We start from the raw sequence: 14,971 nt of genomic DNA, 5'->3' as shown, positions 1-14,971 counted from the left end.
AGTCCTAAAATGATATTTACCCCTCATTATTAGCTCGAGTTAAAATAAACATGAATGCCGTGACTGAAGCTAGCTTTCGGTCAGCACGTCCTTCGTTCAGTTTTGCACACTCGTGTGATTTTTAGTTGACTTTTTAAGCGAAAATAAGTTACACATCCTCTGCAGGGAACACACTTCTGCACATTTCAGTGCACAATTACTATTTATTTGCTGAAAATAACAAAACATAAACATTGCTCTGTGCAAAAGTTACATTATGTTATATTCTATGTCTTATTTCATTTCAATATATTAAACTAGAAATTGCACCAAAATTTGTAGAAGAAAATGTGCTAGCGTGCAGCTTCTGGCTGGTGCTGGCTCCGATGAGCTCCGGCCATGCGAGCGGCCACGCTAAGGCACACGGTGGACGCGCACCCTCATGAGAAAGGACCAAGCGGTGTTGTTTATTGTTGTTTGTTAGTTTATGTGTATGTGTTTTTTGTGATGTTCTGTGTTGGGGTGTGGGTTTAGTTGTGTGGGTTCTGTGTGTGTGAGGGGGGGTCACCGTCAGGGTGAAGCCTGCGGCTAATGGTGAACTCTCTTGTGAGTTTGTGTTTTGTACTTTTTTTGCTGTGTGTTCTGTACAGAACATTTCTCGCAGCAGATCATGGCCAGCCCTGTGTCTTATTCACCTGCTGGTGTCACAGTGTCCTATTTAAGTGTGTTCTCTGTAGATGATGATAAGCTTATTTTCATTTAGAAATTCAAAAAAATTCATCAGCATTTTAAAAAAGTGGCGGACAGCTCTTGTTTATATTAGTCTAAGGATGATTCTGTTGTAAGATTGTAATTTTGCACTAAAGAATGTCTTTAGTTTACGTGTAAATTCTTATGTGTAAAAAAAAAGTCTACTAACAAAAAAGGTGGACCCAGTCTTTAAAAAAACCTGATTCTGTTCCTTTGTTCTGTTGTACATTTTTGTTTGTTTGTTTGTTGGTTTTGTAGTTTTGTGGTTTTTGTGTCTGGCCAAGTCCGGCCTATCACAGTCCAGCCTATCAGAGTCCAGCCTACCACATGAACACTCTTTTTCGCTGGCCCTTGGGCAGAAGTGGAATGTCTGTGTCCACTGCAGAACTGTAAAGTATGTTGTTTTCAGTGTCTGTGTGAATTAATTCTGTTTATTCATTCAAGTTTGATTGCTTAATGCCAATTGCTACATTTTGAATGATGGTAGTATATTAATACATGAACTATGTTGATATTTGAATAAATGGAGGTCACTTATGTTCTGTAAGGTTTTAAGTAATGTTGATAATATTAATTACTGCACCATAAATCAAGTGGACATTGACTCTGACCTGCTCACCTCACGCAATACAAAAACTGTAGCTACAATTTTCTTAATTATGTGATTCCAAGGTCAGTGCTTGTGTCAGGTGCTGTTTCTTTAGCAAGCAGTAGTGTAGTGCACGTTATTTATCCAGGTCAGCAACATGTTAAAATACAGTGCACTGAACAAACTTTCGCAGCGTTTATACAGCAGACGTTCCCGTTTAGAATAGAGCTTCTCCTGCTTTGATGCTGAGCTGTTGTTTCCACAGGTGCTCAGCAGTGCGGCGTGTTCTCTGGATAACCTGCTCTATTAGTTCGGTTATTATGGACAGCTGTTTAAATGTTCCACTGACAGGGAAGGTGGTTGGATCATTTTTCAGAGAAGATAAAATACAGCAAGTTGAACATCTGAAGAAAAGCTCCTGGTTTCGACTTACAGGTGTGTGTGTGGCCATGTGCTGTTTTGTTCTGAGTGATTTGATTTGAGCAGCTGGTGTTACACAGAAGCAGGGCACACTTTTTAGTTCAGCCTCTTTCAAATGTACACAATTGCACTGTTTTTATTTGTTTGCTGGTTTTAACATGTTGGAGAAATATAAGGTATAAAATAAGAACTTTTGCACAGGCTACATGTTATATTTTATTGTTTTCCAGTGTGTTAAATTCAGCACATCACCAGTAATTGTGCATTAAAACACAGTGTGTTCTTTGCAGAGGATGTATGAACTTTTGCGTACAACTAACTTCTAAACCACTAGGGACATGTTTATAGATGTTTCGAGACTTCAACTGCAGTTTAAACCTTTTTTTTTTCCTCAAAGCTCTCCAGGTATTTTTTAATTATCATTAGAATCCTTGATGTTACATTTTTTTGGTGACACTTTATTTTAAGCGGTCCTTTTAGATTAAACAAACACACATATTCTCAGTAACATAAAAACATATGAGGGTTGGGTCGAGGTTAAGGTTAGAGTTAGGATTAGGGTTAGGTGTTGGGTCGAGGTTAAGGTTAGGGTTAGGATTAGGGTTAGGTGTTGGGTCGAGGTTAAGGTTAGGGTTAGGATTAGGGTTAGGTGTTGGGTCGAGGGTAAGGTTAGGGTTAGGATTAGGGTTAGGTGTTGGGTCGAGGTTAAGGTTAGGGTTAGGATTAGGGTTATGTGTTGGGTCGAGGTTAAGGTTAGGGTTAGGATTAGGGTTAGGTGTTGGGTCGAGGTTAAGGTTAGGATTAGGGTTAGGTGTTGGGTCGAGGTTAAGGTTAGGGTTAGGATTAGGGTTAGGTGTTGGGCCGAGGTTAGGGTTAGGATTAGGGTTAGGTGTTGGATCGAGGTTAAGGTTAAGGTTAGGATTAGGGTTAGGTGTTGGGTCGAGGTTAAGGTTAGGGTTAGGATTAGGGTTAGGTGTTGGGTCGAGGTTAAGGTTAGGGTTAGGATTAGGGTTAGGTGTTGGGTCGAGGTTAAGGTTAGGGTTAGGATTAGGGTTAGGTGTTGGGTCGAGGTTAAGGTTAGGGTTAGGATTAGGGTTAGGTGTTGGGTCGAGGTTAAGGTTAGGGTTAGGATTAGGGTTAGGTGTTTGGTAAGGTTGGCAGGGTTAGGTTTTGCATAATGAAAGTAACATATTAACAAAACATCTACTTAATGTAAGTAATGTATCAACAGAACACCTTCAAGATATTTACTTCAGTCTATTCAGACGCTTCACTACTGCTACACAACTGATGTTACTGATAATCTGTTAAGAGCTTATTAATGATCTACAAATGACCACTGTAAATAAAGTGTTACCCATTTTATTTCTTCATCAGATTCTCATAAAAATACTTTTGTAGTTATAAGTGGTAGATGTTTGATCATGGTTTGATCATGTAGACTGCCAATCAATAAAGACTTGGATCTTAACTTATAGACAATAATCACAGTTTAAAGGTGCAGTGTGTAAGATTTAGTGATGAGTGGTGGGGTTGTGAATTGCATCCAACTGATTACCCCTCCCTCACCCATCCCTTTCCAAGTGTGTAGCAGAACTGCGGTGGTCGTCAGGTTTTGTTGTCGCCTGTCCTGGTTTTGCTTCTTTATGTTTTAATATCTTTAAAGATGAGGATTCAGCATCCCCTGCTTCTTTTTCTTGTGCTAAATAATAAGTATGATCCTCCATTTGTCAAAATTTGGGTTATCAAACACAGTCTAGCAACTGGAGCTATAGCACCACCAAATTCAAGTCACGAAAAAACGTGAAAAGAACTCTTTAGAGCTGTTTGGTTTGTCCATTCTGGGCTAAACACGGCAGCGCAACATGGTGGCCTCTGTTGGAATGTAGATATAAAGGGCTCATTCTAAGCAAATGAAGACAGCAAGTTGATTATACACTAATGAAAGCCTGGTTTTGTGTACTATATTCCATTTATGCTAATAGAGCCCCCTAAATCTAAAGTCCTCCTCGGAAGTTCCTGCTTAAGACTTCAGAGGTCGGAAGTACGACTTGATTTGTGTTCGGGTGGTTTTGGTTGGAAATAATGTTTTAGGTTTACTTTTATTTTTCTGTTATTAAGGAGAGTCTGTGTATATACATTATATCTTTATTTCCAATTGTGGATTGTTTCAGCCTGCAGTGTTAATGTTGTGGCTGATGAATAACTGAAATACGGACAGTTTATCAGTGGCTATCATGGTTTTTTTGTTGACACACCCTCAACTTGGAAACTCGGAAATACTTATATTTCCCACTAGGAAATATAACATTGTGGTGCTGTTCATGTGCATCCATCTGGTAAACACTATATATTTCCGATATTTCCGACTTGAAGGCAGCATTACACACTGCACCTTTAAATTGCATTGGTTAGAAAAATTGTAATTAGATGTTTTCCTCAAATCATTCTGTCCTAATGCCAGCTGTCAGATAAATGGGTACAAAAAGCAAATATGTTAAAACATCCTCTACATTTAATACACAAACACAAATACTTTGCTGAATTGAACATATTATTGAAAAAAACTAAAACATAAAATGAGGCCTGTGCAAAAGTTAAGGCACATATCTTTCCCCGTTATGTAAATCTTAGCAAATCAATCGAAATTCTGCACAAAATTGACATAAAAATGCCACATTTTAGTTTGGGTGTTTAAACCTTTGGAAGACTGGCATCTTGGACAGGGAGTATTATGCTTAATCCCTGTCCAGGAAACTGACCCATGATGTATGTGTTATATGTGATGTACACATCATCAAAACCTTTTTTTTGCCATTTGAAAATGCAATAATAGAACTGCTCAAAATTACTCAGAATAAATTGTCGGCACAATATTGTTTTTCTTTGCCATTACAATGTCAGAGATATGAGATTTTCTTATAGCAGAGATTTTATATACATATACATATACACATCACTCTCAACAGCAATTCATTCTCTCAGTGAGAGGTGACTGTCTGCGTGCTGTGTGTTCTACATGCTCAGCACGCGCACAGGGCAGTCATTGTTAGAATCGTAATCAGTGGGTTTTAAATGGACTCTGACTCATTCCCTAATGCGACATGTTTTCTTTGTCATTTACCGTTCATGGGACCGTAACGTTATGAATGGTGACTCGCAGCCCTCCTCTGCCCATTGTGTTTGAATACCCCGTCCAGTTGACCTCTGCGCAGAAGATGGATGGACTTCCCAGACCTCAATCTTTATACCATTATGTTCCACTTATGTCTGGTAATTGTCCTCATCCGATGGTGAATGCTCAAGCAGACTACAAAGCCTGGAGCTGTTTCAGGGTCACGTACACCCACGTCGTGAGAAGAATGGCTCTCCAGTTAGTGTGTGTGCACGCTGCTCTTCCTCCGTCACCACTGTGAAAGGCCGGACTTTCTGTTTCTCAGCCCAACAACACAACGGGACGCATACACTAAACCGTTTATGCTGCGACATCACATCGCTCCAGTCGTCATACTGATGAGTAATGCTGAAAAGCTTGATGGGATTTCTTTTGTTTTTCTGGACACTGTGGGCAGAACTTGCCCTTGTAAATAGCACAAGGACCAGCTACATGCCATGAACCTGACCCTATCTACTATGAGAAAGCAAGAAACGGAGCTCAGGTCAGCTGAGCAAGTGGTGATTTCAGCCACCTCTGATAGTTGTCAGCTGTATAACCCAATAATTGTATAATTGGACAATAATTGTCATCATTGTACGTCTCATATACTCACACATTCTCTGTCTAAATTTAGCTGTAGGTACAGCCTCATTTTAAGAATAATTACAGCATTTTTCAACCTAATCTCTGTCATACTAATTATTTCCCTGTACTTAGGAAAGGACAGACCACCTGTTCAATCCTTTCACCACCTGCTGATTGGGGTGCATAATAGGAGTATTTTGAGTCAACAGACTACACATTCTACAGATGCGACAGATTATTCTCGAATATCAGTTACAGGACACTGTACTGGCTCGTACCACAAATCATCAGGACTAAGCATTTAAAAACTGGCTGATCTGCTTTGCCTGGAATAAACAGTATCTTATGAATGTGTGAATTAGAGCTTAAATATTTGTCCAATAAGTCAGATTCTGTCATGTTTAGATGTCTTTTCCAAATGTATGTGTCGATCTCGGGTCAGTATCTCATTATTGCTCCCTATTTGCCTTTAAACATTTTTAGAAACATTTTCTTTGGCATTTTGGGTAACAGTGGGCTGGTTCATATTTGTGTGATGGTTTGGACCAAATTTTGTTTTACTCTGGGTCAGTTTCAGACTCAAAACTTTGTGATGTGGTTCAGGTCAGGTCGGATAATTCTTAGGCTGTATTTAACAAAAATTTCTGGTCTAATACACGTCATACATGCTACCATCGCTAGACTGCAGACCCAGCACCCTGAGGCTTTCATCGCCATCTCTGGCGATTTTAATCATGTTACACTGGACTCAATGCTCACATCTTTTTACCAGTATGTAGACTGCCACACTAGGAAGAACAGGACAGTTGATCTACTTTACGCCAATGTCAAGGATGCACACACCCCTGCCCTCTCTGGAAAAATCTGACCACAACCTGGTCTGCCTGCAGCCTCAGTACAAACCCCGTGTCCGGAGACAGCCTGTAACCACACGCTCCTTCAGGAAATGGTCTCCTGAAGCTGAATCCCTGAAACAATCAGGGATTGTTTTGAGTCCACGGAATAGAGTGTACTGCAGGAGCCATATGGGGAGGACATTGAGGGGATTACACACTGCATGACGGACTACATGAACTTTTGCATGGATATTGTTGTTCCAGTGAAAACTACGCTGCATCTGAGTACAACTCTGAGACGTGCCACATGCAGAAGCTTTCTGATGACACTGCCATTGTGGCTTGTGTAAGGGGAGGGTAGGGAGGAGTACAAGCCCCTGGTGAAGGACTTTGTGGAGTGGTGCCATGGGTACAACCTACTTTTGAACACTGCCAAGACCATGGAGATGGTAGCGGACTTTCACAGGGTTAGGCCACTCGCACAGCCAATCTGTATTGAGGGGGTTGAAGTGGAGAGGGTAATGACCTACAGGTATCTCCGGGGAGGAAGCATAAAAAGGAGAGACGAGATGTGACTGGTCAAGCTGGTCAGGCGAGCGGGGTCAGTGGTCGGTGTGGAACTGGACTCTGTGGTCAAGGTGGCTGAGACAAGGACATTACACAAACTGCTCTCCATTATGGAGGATGATGGCCACACACTGCACACCTTCATCATGGACAGGAGGAGCATGTTTAGTGGCAGGTTGCTGTCAGAGAGCTGCTCAACCGACAGATTCAGGAGATCCTTTGTCCTCAGAGCCATCAGGATCTTCAACTCTTCCCAGGGGGGGCCAGCAGAGAAGGGTGGAGAGAGAGGAGGAGTGAATCTGAATCTCATGCTTATCCTGTGTTTCTCTATTCATCTGCACATTTAGACAGGGTGCTGCACATATTGCACTTTCTGTGTAGCTCATTGCGCATCTTGCACATCTGGACATTAGACACTTTACTTGGTACAATATATGCACATATTTATTAATTCATTCAGTGGTCATTATATGCTGTTACCTGTAACTTCTTGTACAGTCATTACTGCACTGCATCTCTCATCTCAGGTTATAGATATTATCACAGATTTTTTCTATTTGTATATCTGCCTGTAGGATGTGGTTTATTTATTGTTGTTATATGTCTATACCCGTTTACGGTTAGTGCACAGTGTTGTGTATCTGCTACTGGCTCCTAAATGTCCTTCGAGATCAATCAAGTGTCTGTCTGTCTGTCTGTCTGTCTGTCTGTCTGTCTATCTATCTATCTATCTATCTATCTATCTATCTATCTATCTATCTATCTATCTATCTATCTATCTATCTATCTATCTATCTATCTATCTATCTATCTATCTATCTATCTATCTATCTAAACTCTAGCAGGGTTGACTTTGGTGTTGTGAACCTGTGCCTCTTCCTTTCTCCACTGACTTCTCTTGCAGGGCCTGGATATGAGGCAGTATTGGCCACATTTGACATGTAATGCTTTTACTTAGCCTGCAATTCAATTCCTAGCAGCTATTTTATTTTTTTCAAGATTTTTGGGGATTTTAAATTCGACTGTGTTGTGAAATCTGCTGTGTGAGTGCTGCTGTACCACCATCAGACACTGTAGAGGAAATTCACATACTACTCATAAGTTACACCTCCATGATCTTGTAACTGATTATTTAAAAAAGCTTTTTCATGTCCTGGTCGTCAGTGCCATCATATGAGCACAAATAGACTAAGCTTCGCTAGAGGGTTCTTCCAGAACAGCCAAACAGTGTGTCGTCCTCTTTCTAGGAAAGGTAAATGCAAACATATAGATGGTCTTTTAAATATGCACACATACACACACTGACACTAATGTTGTCTTGCTAGAATGTACGTCACAAGTATTGTCCTTCACACCAAGGAAACATGTTCAGACTGACATATTGTTGCCTGGAGACAATGATTAGACTTGCATGAGCTGGATGTTCATTATTAGAGTGATGTATCTGGTGAGTGGTGCTGCTGTTGGGAAGGCTAGATATGGCTTTTTCCTGCTGATGTGAGCTGGGACTCCCTAAGCCTGAGGGATCCCTATTAGAGCCTGTACTGCAATAGTTTTAAACACCACCAGTTACTAATATTAGTGATGATGACCATAACCTTGGAGGGTAAACACTGTTGGTCAGCTGACCTCATCTGAATGGCTTCAGATCATTTTGATGACCACAGCTTCAAAGCAGGAGTGACTTTCCTTAGTCCAGTTCTCAGTTCGGTTAAACCAATATGGACCTTCTTCGTCTCACAAAGAGCTTAGCAAAGACCATAAGTGGTTCGGCTATCTTGAAACCACTAGATTGTTTGGCAACGTGGCAGCTCAAACCATCTGTTCACCTGGTTGTTGCTAAAATATGGCAATGTGAGGCAGCAGGAATAAAATCTAAGCATGTTTGATGAGCTATAGGAATTATATTGTACAGACATCTTTGACACTGGTCTTGTTAGTTGGGATTGTTTTTGCTGATCCAGCCTAAAAACTCGCACGTGGTCATGAGTTCTAGCACTGGTGTTAGAGTTGGAGAAAACACGAGCAAGAACAAACCTACGATCAACTTCAGCCTCCTAATTCTGACAGACAGCCATCTTTGCCCTTACTCTGAATACTAAAATGGAGAAGATGATGTTGGGGAACAGCTGAGAGAACAATGTGTGGAGAATATTTTTGAGAACCAACCTTTTTGTCCAAGGTTGTGTGGATGTAGATTTGTGGAACTGCTTAAGAAAATTAAGATTAAACCAAGCCCAAAGAACACACTTCCCCTGAAATTAGGTGAAGAGTGAAACTGATAAAGGGCGCCTTGTAGAAGATGTTTCTTGACCCTAAGTAAGGTCTTAAGTACACATCCTGATGAAGAAAGCTACCCGACATTAACTGTAGGAGTCTCTAGGATGGATGATATCCTAGATTGAGGCCTGAATCCAGTGTTAATGAGTAACATAATATTGCCCATATTGCATCATGTTATAGGAGTGCCACAAGGTTCTGTTATAGGCCCTATATTGTTTTTTTTTTTTTTTTTTTTTGCTTATTGCAACTATTGTACTATTGTTATTTTTTTGTCTCTCTCAAAAAAAGAGTAAATAGTTTAGTTCATCTTGTGTTAAGGAAACAGTCGACTCATTTTACTCCGACTTAATGTGCAAGTATCTGAGAAATGGTGAGCTGTCTGACTGTGTTTGACCACTGTTTCACCAATTAGACAATAGTAATTAGCACAAGTGTTAAGATGTGTTTCATGAGATGGGATCATTTTAAATTTGAAGAAAAGGGTTTTAGGATTAAGCTACATAATGACGCTATGATCAGTGAGAGCTTCACAGTCATGATAGTTGATGTGGTATGTGAAAAAGCACATTATAATAGTAATAAAACCTAAATATATTCGTAAAGACATGGAGCATGAAAGCATTCCTATGTTTGTTGCAATGTCAATTTGCTTAAATAGTAACTGCTCTTCATTTGTATTGTCTGTGTGCAGTACTAGATAACTGTTCCTGGCCTCCAGCCACAGGGACTACAGTTTAAAATTAGCCAGCTGGTTTAAAAAGGCCACTGTGGGATCAGCTATTTTTCTTGTTTTGATTTCTGGTGATTCTGTGTGTTATTACGTCTCATTTTTATCTCTCATTTGAAAGGCAGTTTGAAATATGCTATCTAGAATCCAATTTCCTGCATTTTTGAGAGAATTTATTTTGCCAGAGGATAATGATTTTTTTTTTACCTTTTGTAACCTTACCTTTTGCTCTCAGGCAAGCATCTCCCTGAGCTTCCTAGTACACAGAATGTTTATGTATTATGTATTTATGATTGTTATGTATTTATGATAAAGTATATCACATGCTGTTCAGACCATTCAAGTGACAGCACTGTTTCACAGTCTTGATGTCTATTTTATACATCTCTCATTTGTTGCTCTCCATTTTTATCACATAAATCCAGCCAATTAAAATTTATAGAATAATTTTAATACACACTTTGTTTTATAAATGTTCTGCATATATAGAACAGAAATGACCAGTTTGAGCAGGTCCAAGTATAGTCTGCTTATATAAGTCTTTGTTCTTGGCATTTTAGTTTCAATTCAGACAACTGTGTCACAAACAGGTAAGTACAATAGGTCTGATGCACTGGTATAATAGTAAGAGATGAAAAGGTCACTCTCCATTGGGTATTTGTCTAAAAAATGGTCAGGGAAAAGGCCAGAGATACAGTCATTAGGAATAAAAACCTTTGCGGTACACAGGAGACAGCAGTATTGTCTGCTGTGTCCATCCCTTAGAAGTTGTGGCTACCCGTGGTGATAAAAGCAGGCTGTAAATTGATATGACTCGTAGCTCATTTGAATATTGCAAGTTTTGTTGGAAGTGCGGACTCCAGACTTTCAGTCAATATCACATTTGTGTTTGTAAGTAGGAGATATTTTATGATGTTTCGAATGTGTTCTGAATGTAAATGTCGATTCTTAATACATAACAAACTACACAGTCAAATAAGCAGTTACATAATTAAATCTGAAAATTATAACTAAACTGATGTACAGGATTAATGATGTGGTCACCAAGAGTCAGTGAAGATTTCTGTCTTGTCACTATGATCAGAAACTGATCAAGCTAAAGAAGAGGAAGGTAAAAGATAAATCATTCTCTACTAAACTATATTGAACTATGAGAATTCAGAAAATTTCAAAATTCCTTACGCTTAAAAAAATGATACCCACACAAACTGAACGAACCATTTCTGTTCCAGTCTGACTGGTGAAGTGAGCCAGCAGTAAAGGTGCTATGTTGTTGTACCATATGGGTTTGATAGGCCACTGTAGCAAAGTTCACCCTGCAAGCTGTACTGTGGCGGTATCAGGAAAGGTCTGAGCTATGTGGGCAATTTTTACCTGTAGTGTAAATAAAGCCAAATAGTGAAAACATAACCTAAGATATTCCTTCTTTATAAGCGATTGAATGTCACTCCTTCCATCACTTCTATCAGTCTGATGTTCAGTACTGCTACTTCACCCATGGTAAAAGACCACAGTATAAGGTTGGATGAGTCAACATTTTAATCATTGTTTTCATAGAATACGTTTAACGTTTTCACAAGCTAGGAAGAAATATGTCAGATAGCTGAGGAATCTTTTATTTATATTCAAGAACAAGTCCTCTGTTGTAATGGCCGGTATGTTGTGGATGTGTAAAAGAATATTCAGCTATTTCTTTTTTTTAGATGACCATTTTCCGACTTTCAGTTTGTAAAAAGCACATTCAGGTGTTGCAGCATAACACTGAGTATACAAAACACCAGGCCTGACTGCTTCATAAAACAGACCATGTGAAAGCTATGAATTCTAATTGATTTCAGCTGTTAAATCCACTTAAATCAGTGTGGATGAAGGGGGAGGCAGGTAAAAGGACGATTTTAAGGCATGTGACAGCTGAGACATGGATTATGTACGTAAGGAGAAAACAAGCAAGAAAAAAGGCTGAAGAGCCGTGATTGGGTTTTAAGCTTAAAAGTTTCGGGCACTTATTTGGAATTGTTCACCACTCCAACAGATGTTAAGCCAATGGCTGGCAATCAGTGGAAACAGTGCAAAGTTGACATGAACTGTGTAGATCAGCAGAAGATCTGTAGTTAGTCAAGTGACAGCCTAACAGTCTAAAGTGCAAAGCAAAATAAAAAAGCCATCTCCAATGTTTTGTACACTCAGTATAAGCCTTGCTGCATATGACAGGCGACAAGCTGCCCTAGGAAATGCCCATCTAGAACTGCTACTTCCGTGTCTCCAAAACCTTTATTGCAATTACAACCCATGCTATATTTATAACTCCATTGCTGTTCAGTGTGGTAACATGGGCGAGGGATACAGAGATAAAACAATGCAAAAGATACAAAAATAAGAGCTCTTTTCTTTTAAGCCATTGAACAATAGAACTGTATTTACTTAAACGTCTGTAGAACAGCTTGGGGTACCATTGGGGCAGCAATCATTCCAGATGTAGCCTATTCCTTTAAATGATGTATACATATTTACTTAAAAAAATCAACAAGATAGCCTTATTCAGTATGATAAGACACAGCAACATCATTTATAAACAAAAAACCTTCTCTTAAAGAACATCCAGTCGCTTTTACGATACATAGGTATATTTTTTATAACATCTGGATGTCTTCTAAATAATATGGAGTACAATACATTAACTTCTTGTCCAAAAAGCTACACAAACCATAGGAGCATGTCATAAATGCTTCAAGTGTGCAACGACTGAAGTGGTTAACTGCACATGCTTCAAGAATGTGAATGACTGTTTCATCGGGTACAATTTCAAGTCGAAGGGAACTTCTAAATCAAATCTGCTCCAGATAAATCAATATCAAGATTATTCTAGCAAAATTACACCTTGTTTTGACATATAGACATGATGCAGCCATGATAGATACCCCCTCTGTAACTTTCAGAATAGACTTACAATACAAAAAAAGACTAGAATATACATACAGGACTCTGTCATATTTCATCTGGACTCAGGGGTCCAAGCACAGTCTACTGCGACATTGTAAAGGCAATATGAATGTACTCTTAAGGACGGATGAGTATCGGGCGGTTTGGCAAGGTTGCATGATGGGGTACAATTACAGCAATGGCTTGTAAGAAAGATGATAAGGGTTTATGTCTGATTAAATCAGAAACAACACTGTCAATGACTGTTCTGCATAACAGGCTTGGAGGCACTCTGCTCTGCACAGTTCCACAGGTCCAGATACCCAGTGCCACTGCTCAGCCAACTCAGGCACTGCAACATACTCTCACTCTCTCTGCCACACGCCTCCCTCAAACTACACATTATATGCATTGAAACGCATTCAACCTCTGCCGATCGCAACAATTCATTAAAGCTCTGACTGCAATCATCCTGTAGGAATACTCATTACACACAGCTGAAATCCTATCCAGCCAAACCTTCCAAGCAGGTCTCAGATGCACTGTGAAAGTGAGTTTTTGATATGCGTTATGCTGAGAGCAAAGAAAAGGATTGATGCTTCTATGTGTCCTGGAAGAGGAGCACGGTCAGGAGTCTTCATTGAAAGCCCAAGTGACGGTGAGGAATAGCGGACAACCCTGCAGCGTGCCACTGAGCTCCTTCTGGCTTTTCTTTGTGTGCCAGTCAACGTGAATCACATCAGTAAGCACACAAAATACGCAAACACAGGTGAGATTCGCCGAAACACACTTAACAAAGCTGCCTGAACGCATCTCAGTTACTGTATATGGAGCCACCGTAGACATTTCTGAATGAACTCTCATCCACCAAACAGCAGCCACTCGAGAACACCCTGTGGTCCCTCCTGGAATGTTGCAAGACCTCCAATAAATCTCACACATCCTTTCTGCGTTTCTTCTCCCAGTCAAAAAAAAAAAAAGCAGAGAACAAAGAGAAAACTCAAATACACCGAAATCACTTTGTTTGTTGCGTCAACACAGCATAAACCAAAGCTCCTAAAACCCAGAGCCATAAGAAGAGGGATAGAGAGAGAGGAGACAGAGAGAAGGTGAGTACAACGGGTGGACCGGGAACAGAGATCAATTTTGTACAAATTGTGAGCGTCCATGTTTTGCCTTTGCCAGGTGGCTACAACCGTGCCGTGGACACAGGTATGGGTGTGAGGGTGCAGTGCAGGGAAATGGCCAGCAGCAGCAGTAGAGAGCTAAGGCCTGATGGAGACGCCTGCCGCTCGGAGGAGTTTCCGGAGATGGTGTTGGAGGAGCTGGGGTCGATCTGCGGATCCTGGGAGAAACATGAACAAACTTAGACAAGAGCATTTATATCCTCATCAAGCAAGATTAGATTATATTAGAGAATGAATTAACCAACTGTACATGAATTATACTGCCAGGATTCTCAGACATGGATTAAGCTTAGTCTGGGACTAATTTGCAAAGCTAGTGAATCGCCATTGAAAATGAATGTCAGTCTGAACTCAGAACTAATCTGGGTCAGGAAAACTGAACACTCTAGCCTGGTAAAATGACCAAATGCACATTCAGACAATAAAATGCAAAGCATTTGTCCAGCAAAATAAAACATAATGTGATCTGAAATCCGTTACACAATAAGTACCTACACATGAAAAGGGGTGTGGCCAGAAACAGTAAAATACTTATACAATTCCAAACAAAAAGTATCCCATATTTAAAATGGCTCCTACAAGACCAGATTTGGAAGAATCTGAAAAAAAAATCTCTAAGACCTTTAAATATAAAACAAACTGTCCAAACAACATCTTACTGGGAAGCAGAGTTAGTGCACAAGTATGTGTGGGGTGACGACATGCTAGTATTAACAGTACATCTAAATCTTATATAAGAGGATTCTTTAATTCCAGTCCACAGCAGAGTTTGGTGATTTGCCTGCTCAAACACATCCACTAAATCTGGCAATTAATAGATGAGTTAAAGGTTAAATCCACCTCAGAATTGTTCACACTGCTGATGATAGGAACTAGATGTCTGAAGAGTTTAATGCCTCTAAAAGCTCCCTAACAGAAAAGTGTAACATAAAACTTTTTGTTAATCTATTCATTTTAATCCATTCATGGTGA

General features: G+C 39.9%; 1 protein-coding gene across 2 annotated transcripts in view; it reads right to left on the bottom strand.

Annotated features, from left to right (window-relative positions):
• Positions 1-11,414: 11,414 nt before the first annotated feature.
• gfra1a (gdnf family receptor alpha 1a) overlaps positions 11,415-14,971 on the bottom strand; it is a 120,122-nt gene continuing 116,565 nt past the window's right edge. For both annotated transcript variants that reach the window (XM_017722749.2, XM_017722750.2), the window contains one exon: positions 11,415-14,157. In XM_017722749.2, the coding sequence (XP_017578238.1) occupies positions 14,002-14,157 (156 nt within the window). In that variant the 3' untranslated portion in view covers positions 11,415-14,001. The remainder of the gene's footprint in view (positions 14,158-14,971) is intronic.

This window comes from Pygocentrus nattereri, chromosome 5, assembly GCF_015220715.1.
Source record: "Pygocentrus nattereri isolate fPygNat1 chromosome 5, fPygNat1.pri, whole genome shotgun sequence".
Classification (NCBI taxonomy): domain Eukaryota; kingdom Metazoa; phylum Chordata; class Actinopteri; order Characiformes; family Serrasalmidae; genus Pygocentrus; species Pygocentrus nattereri.
Note: the sequence above shows the minus strand (reverse complement) of the source record. Positions and strands in the feature narration are given on the sequence as shown.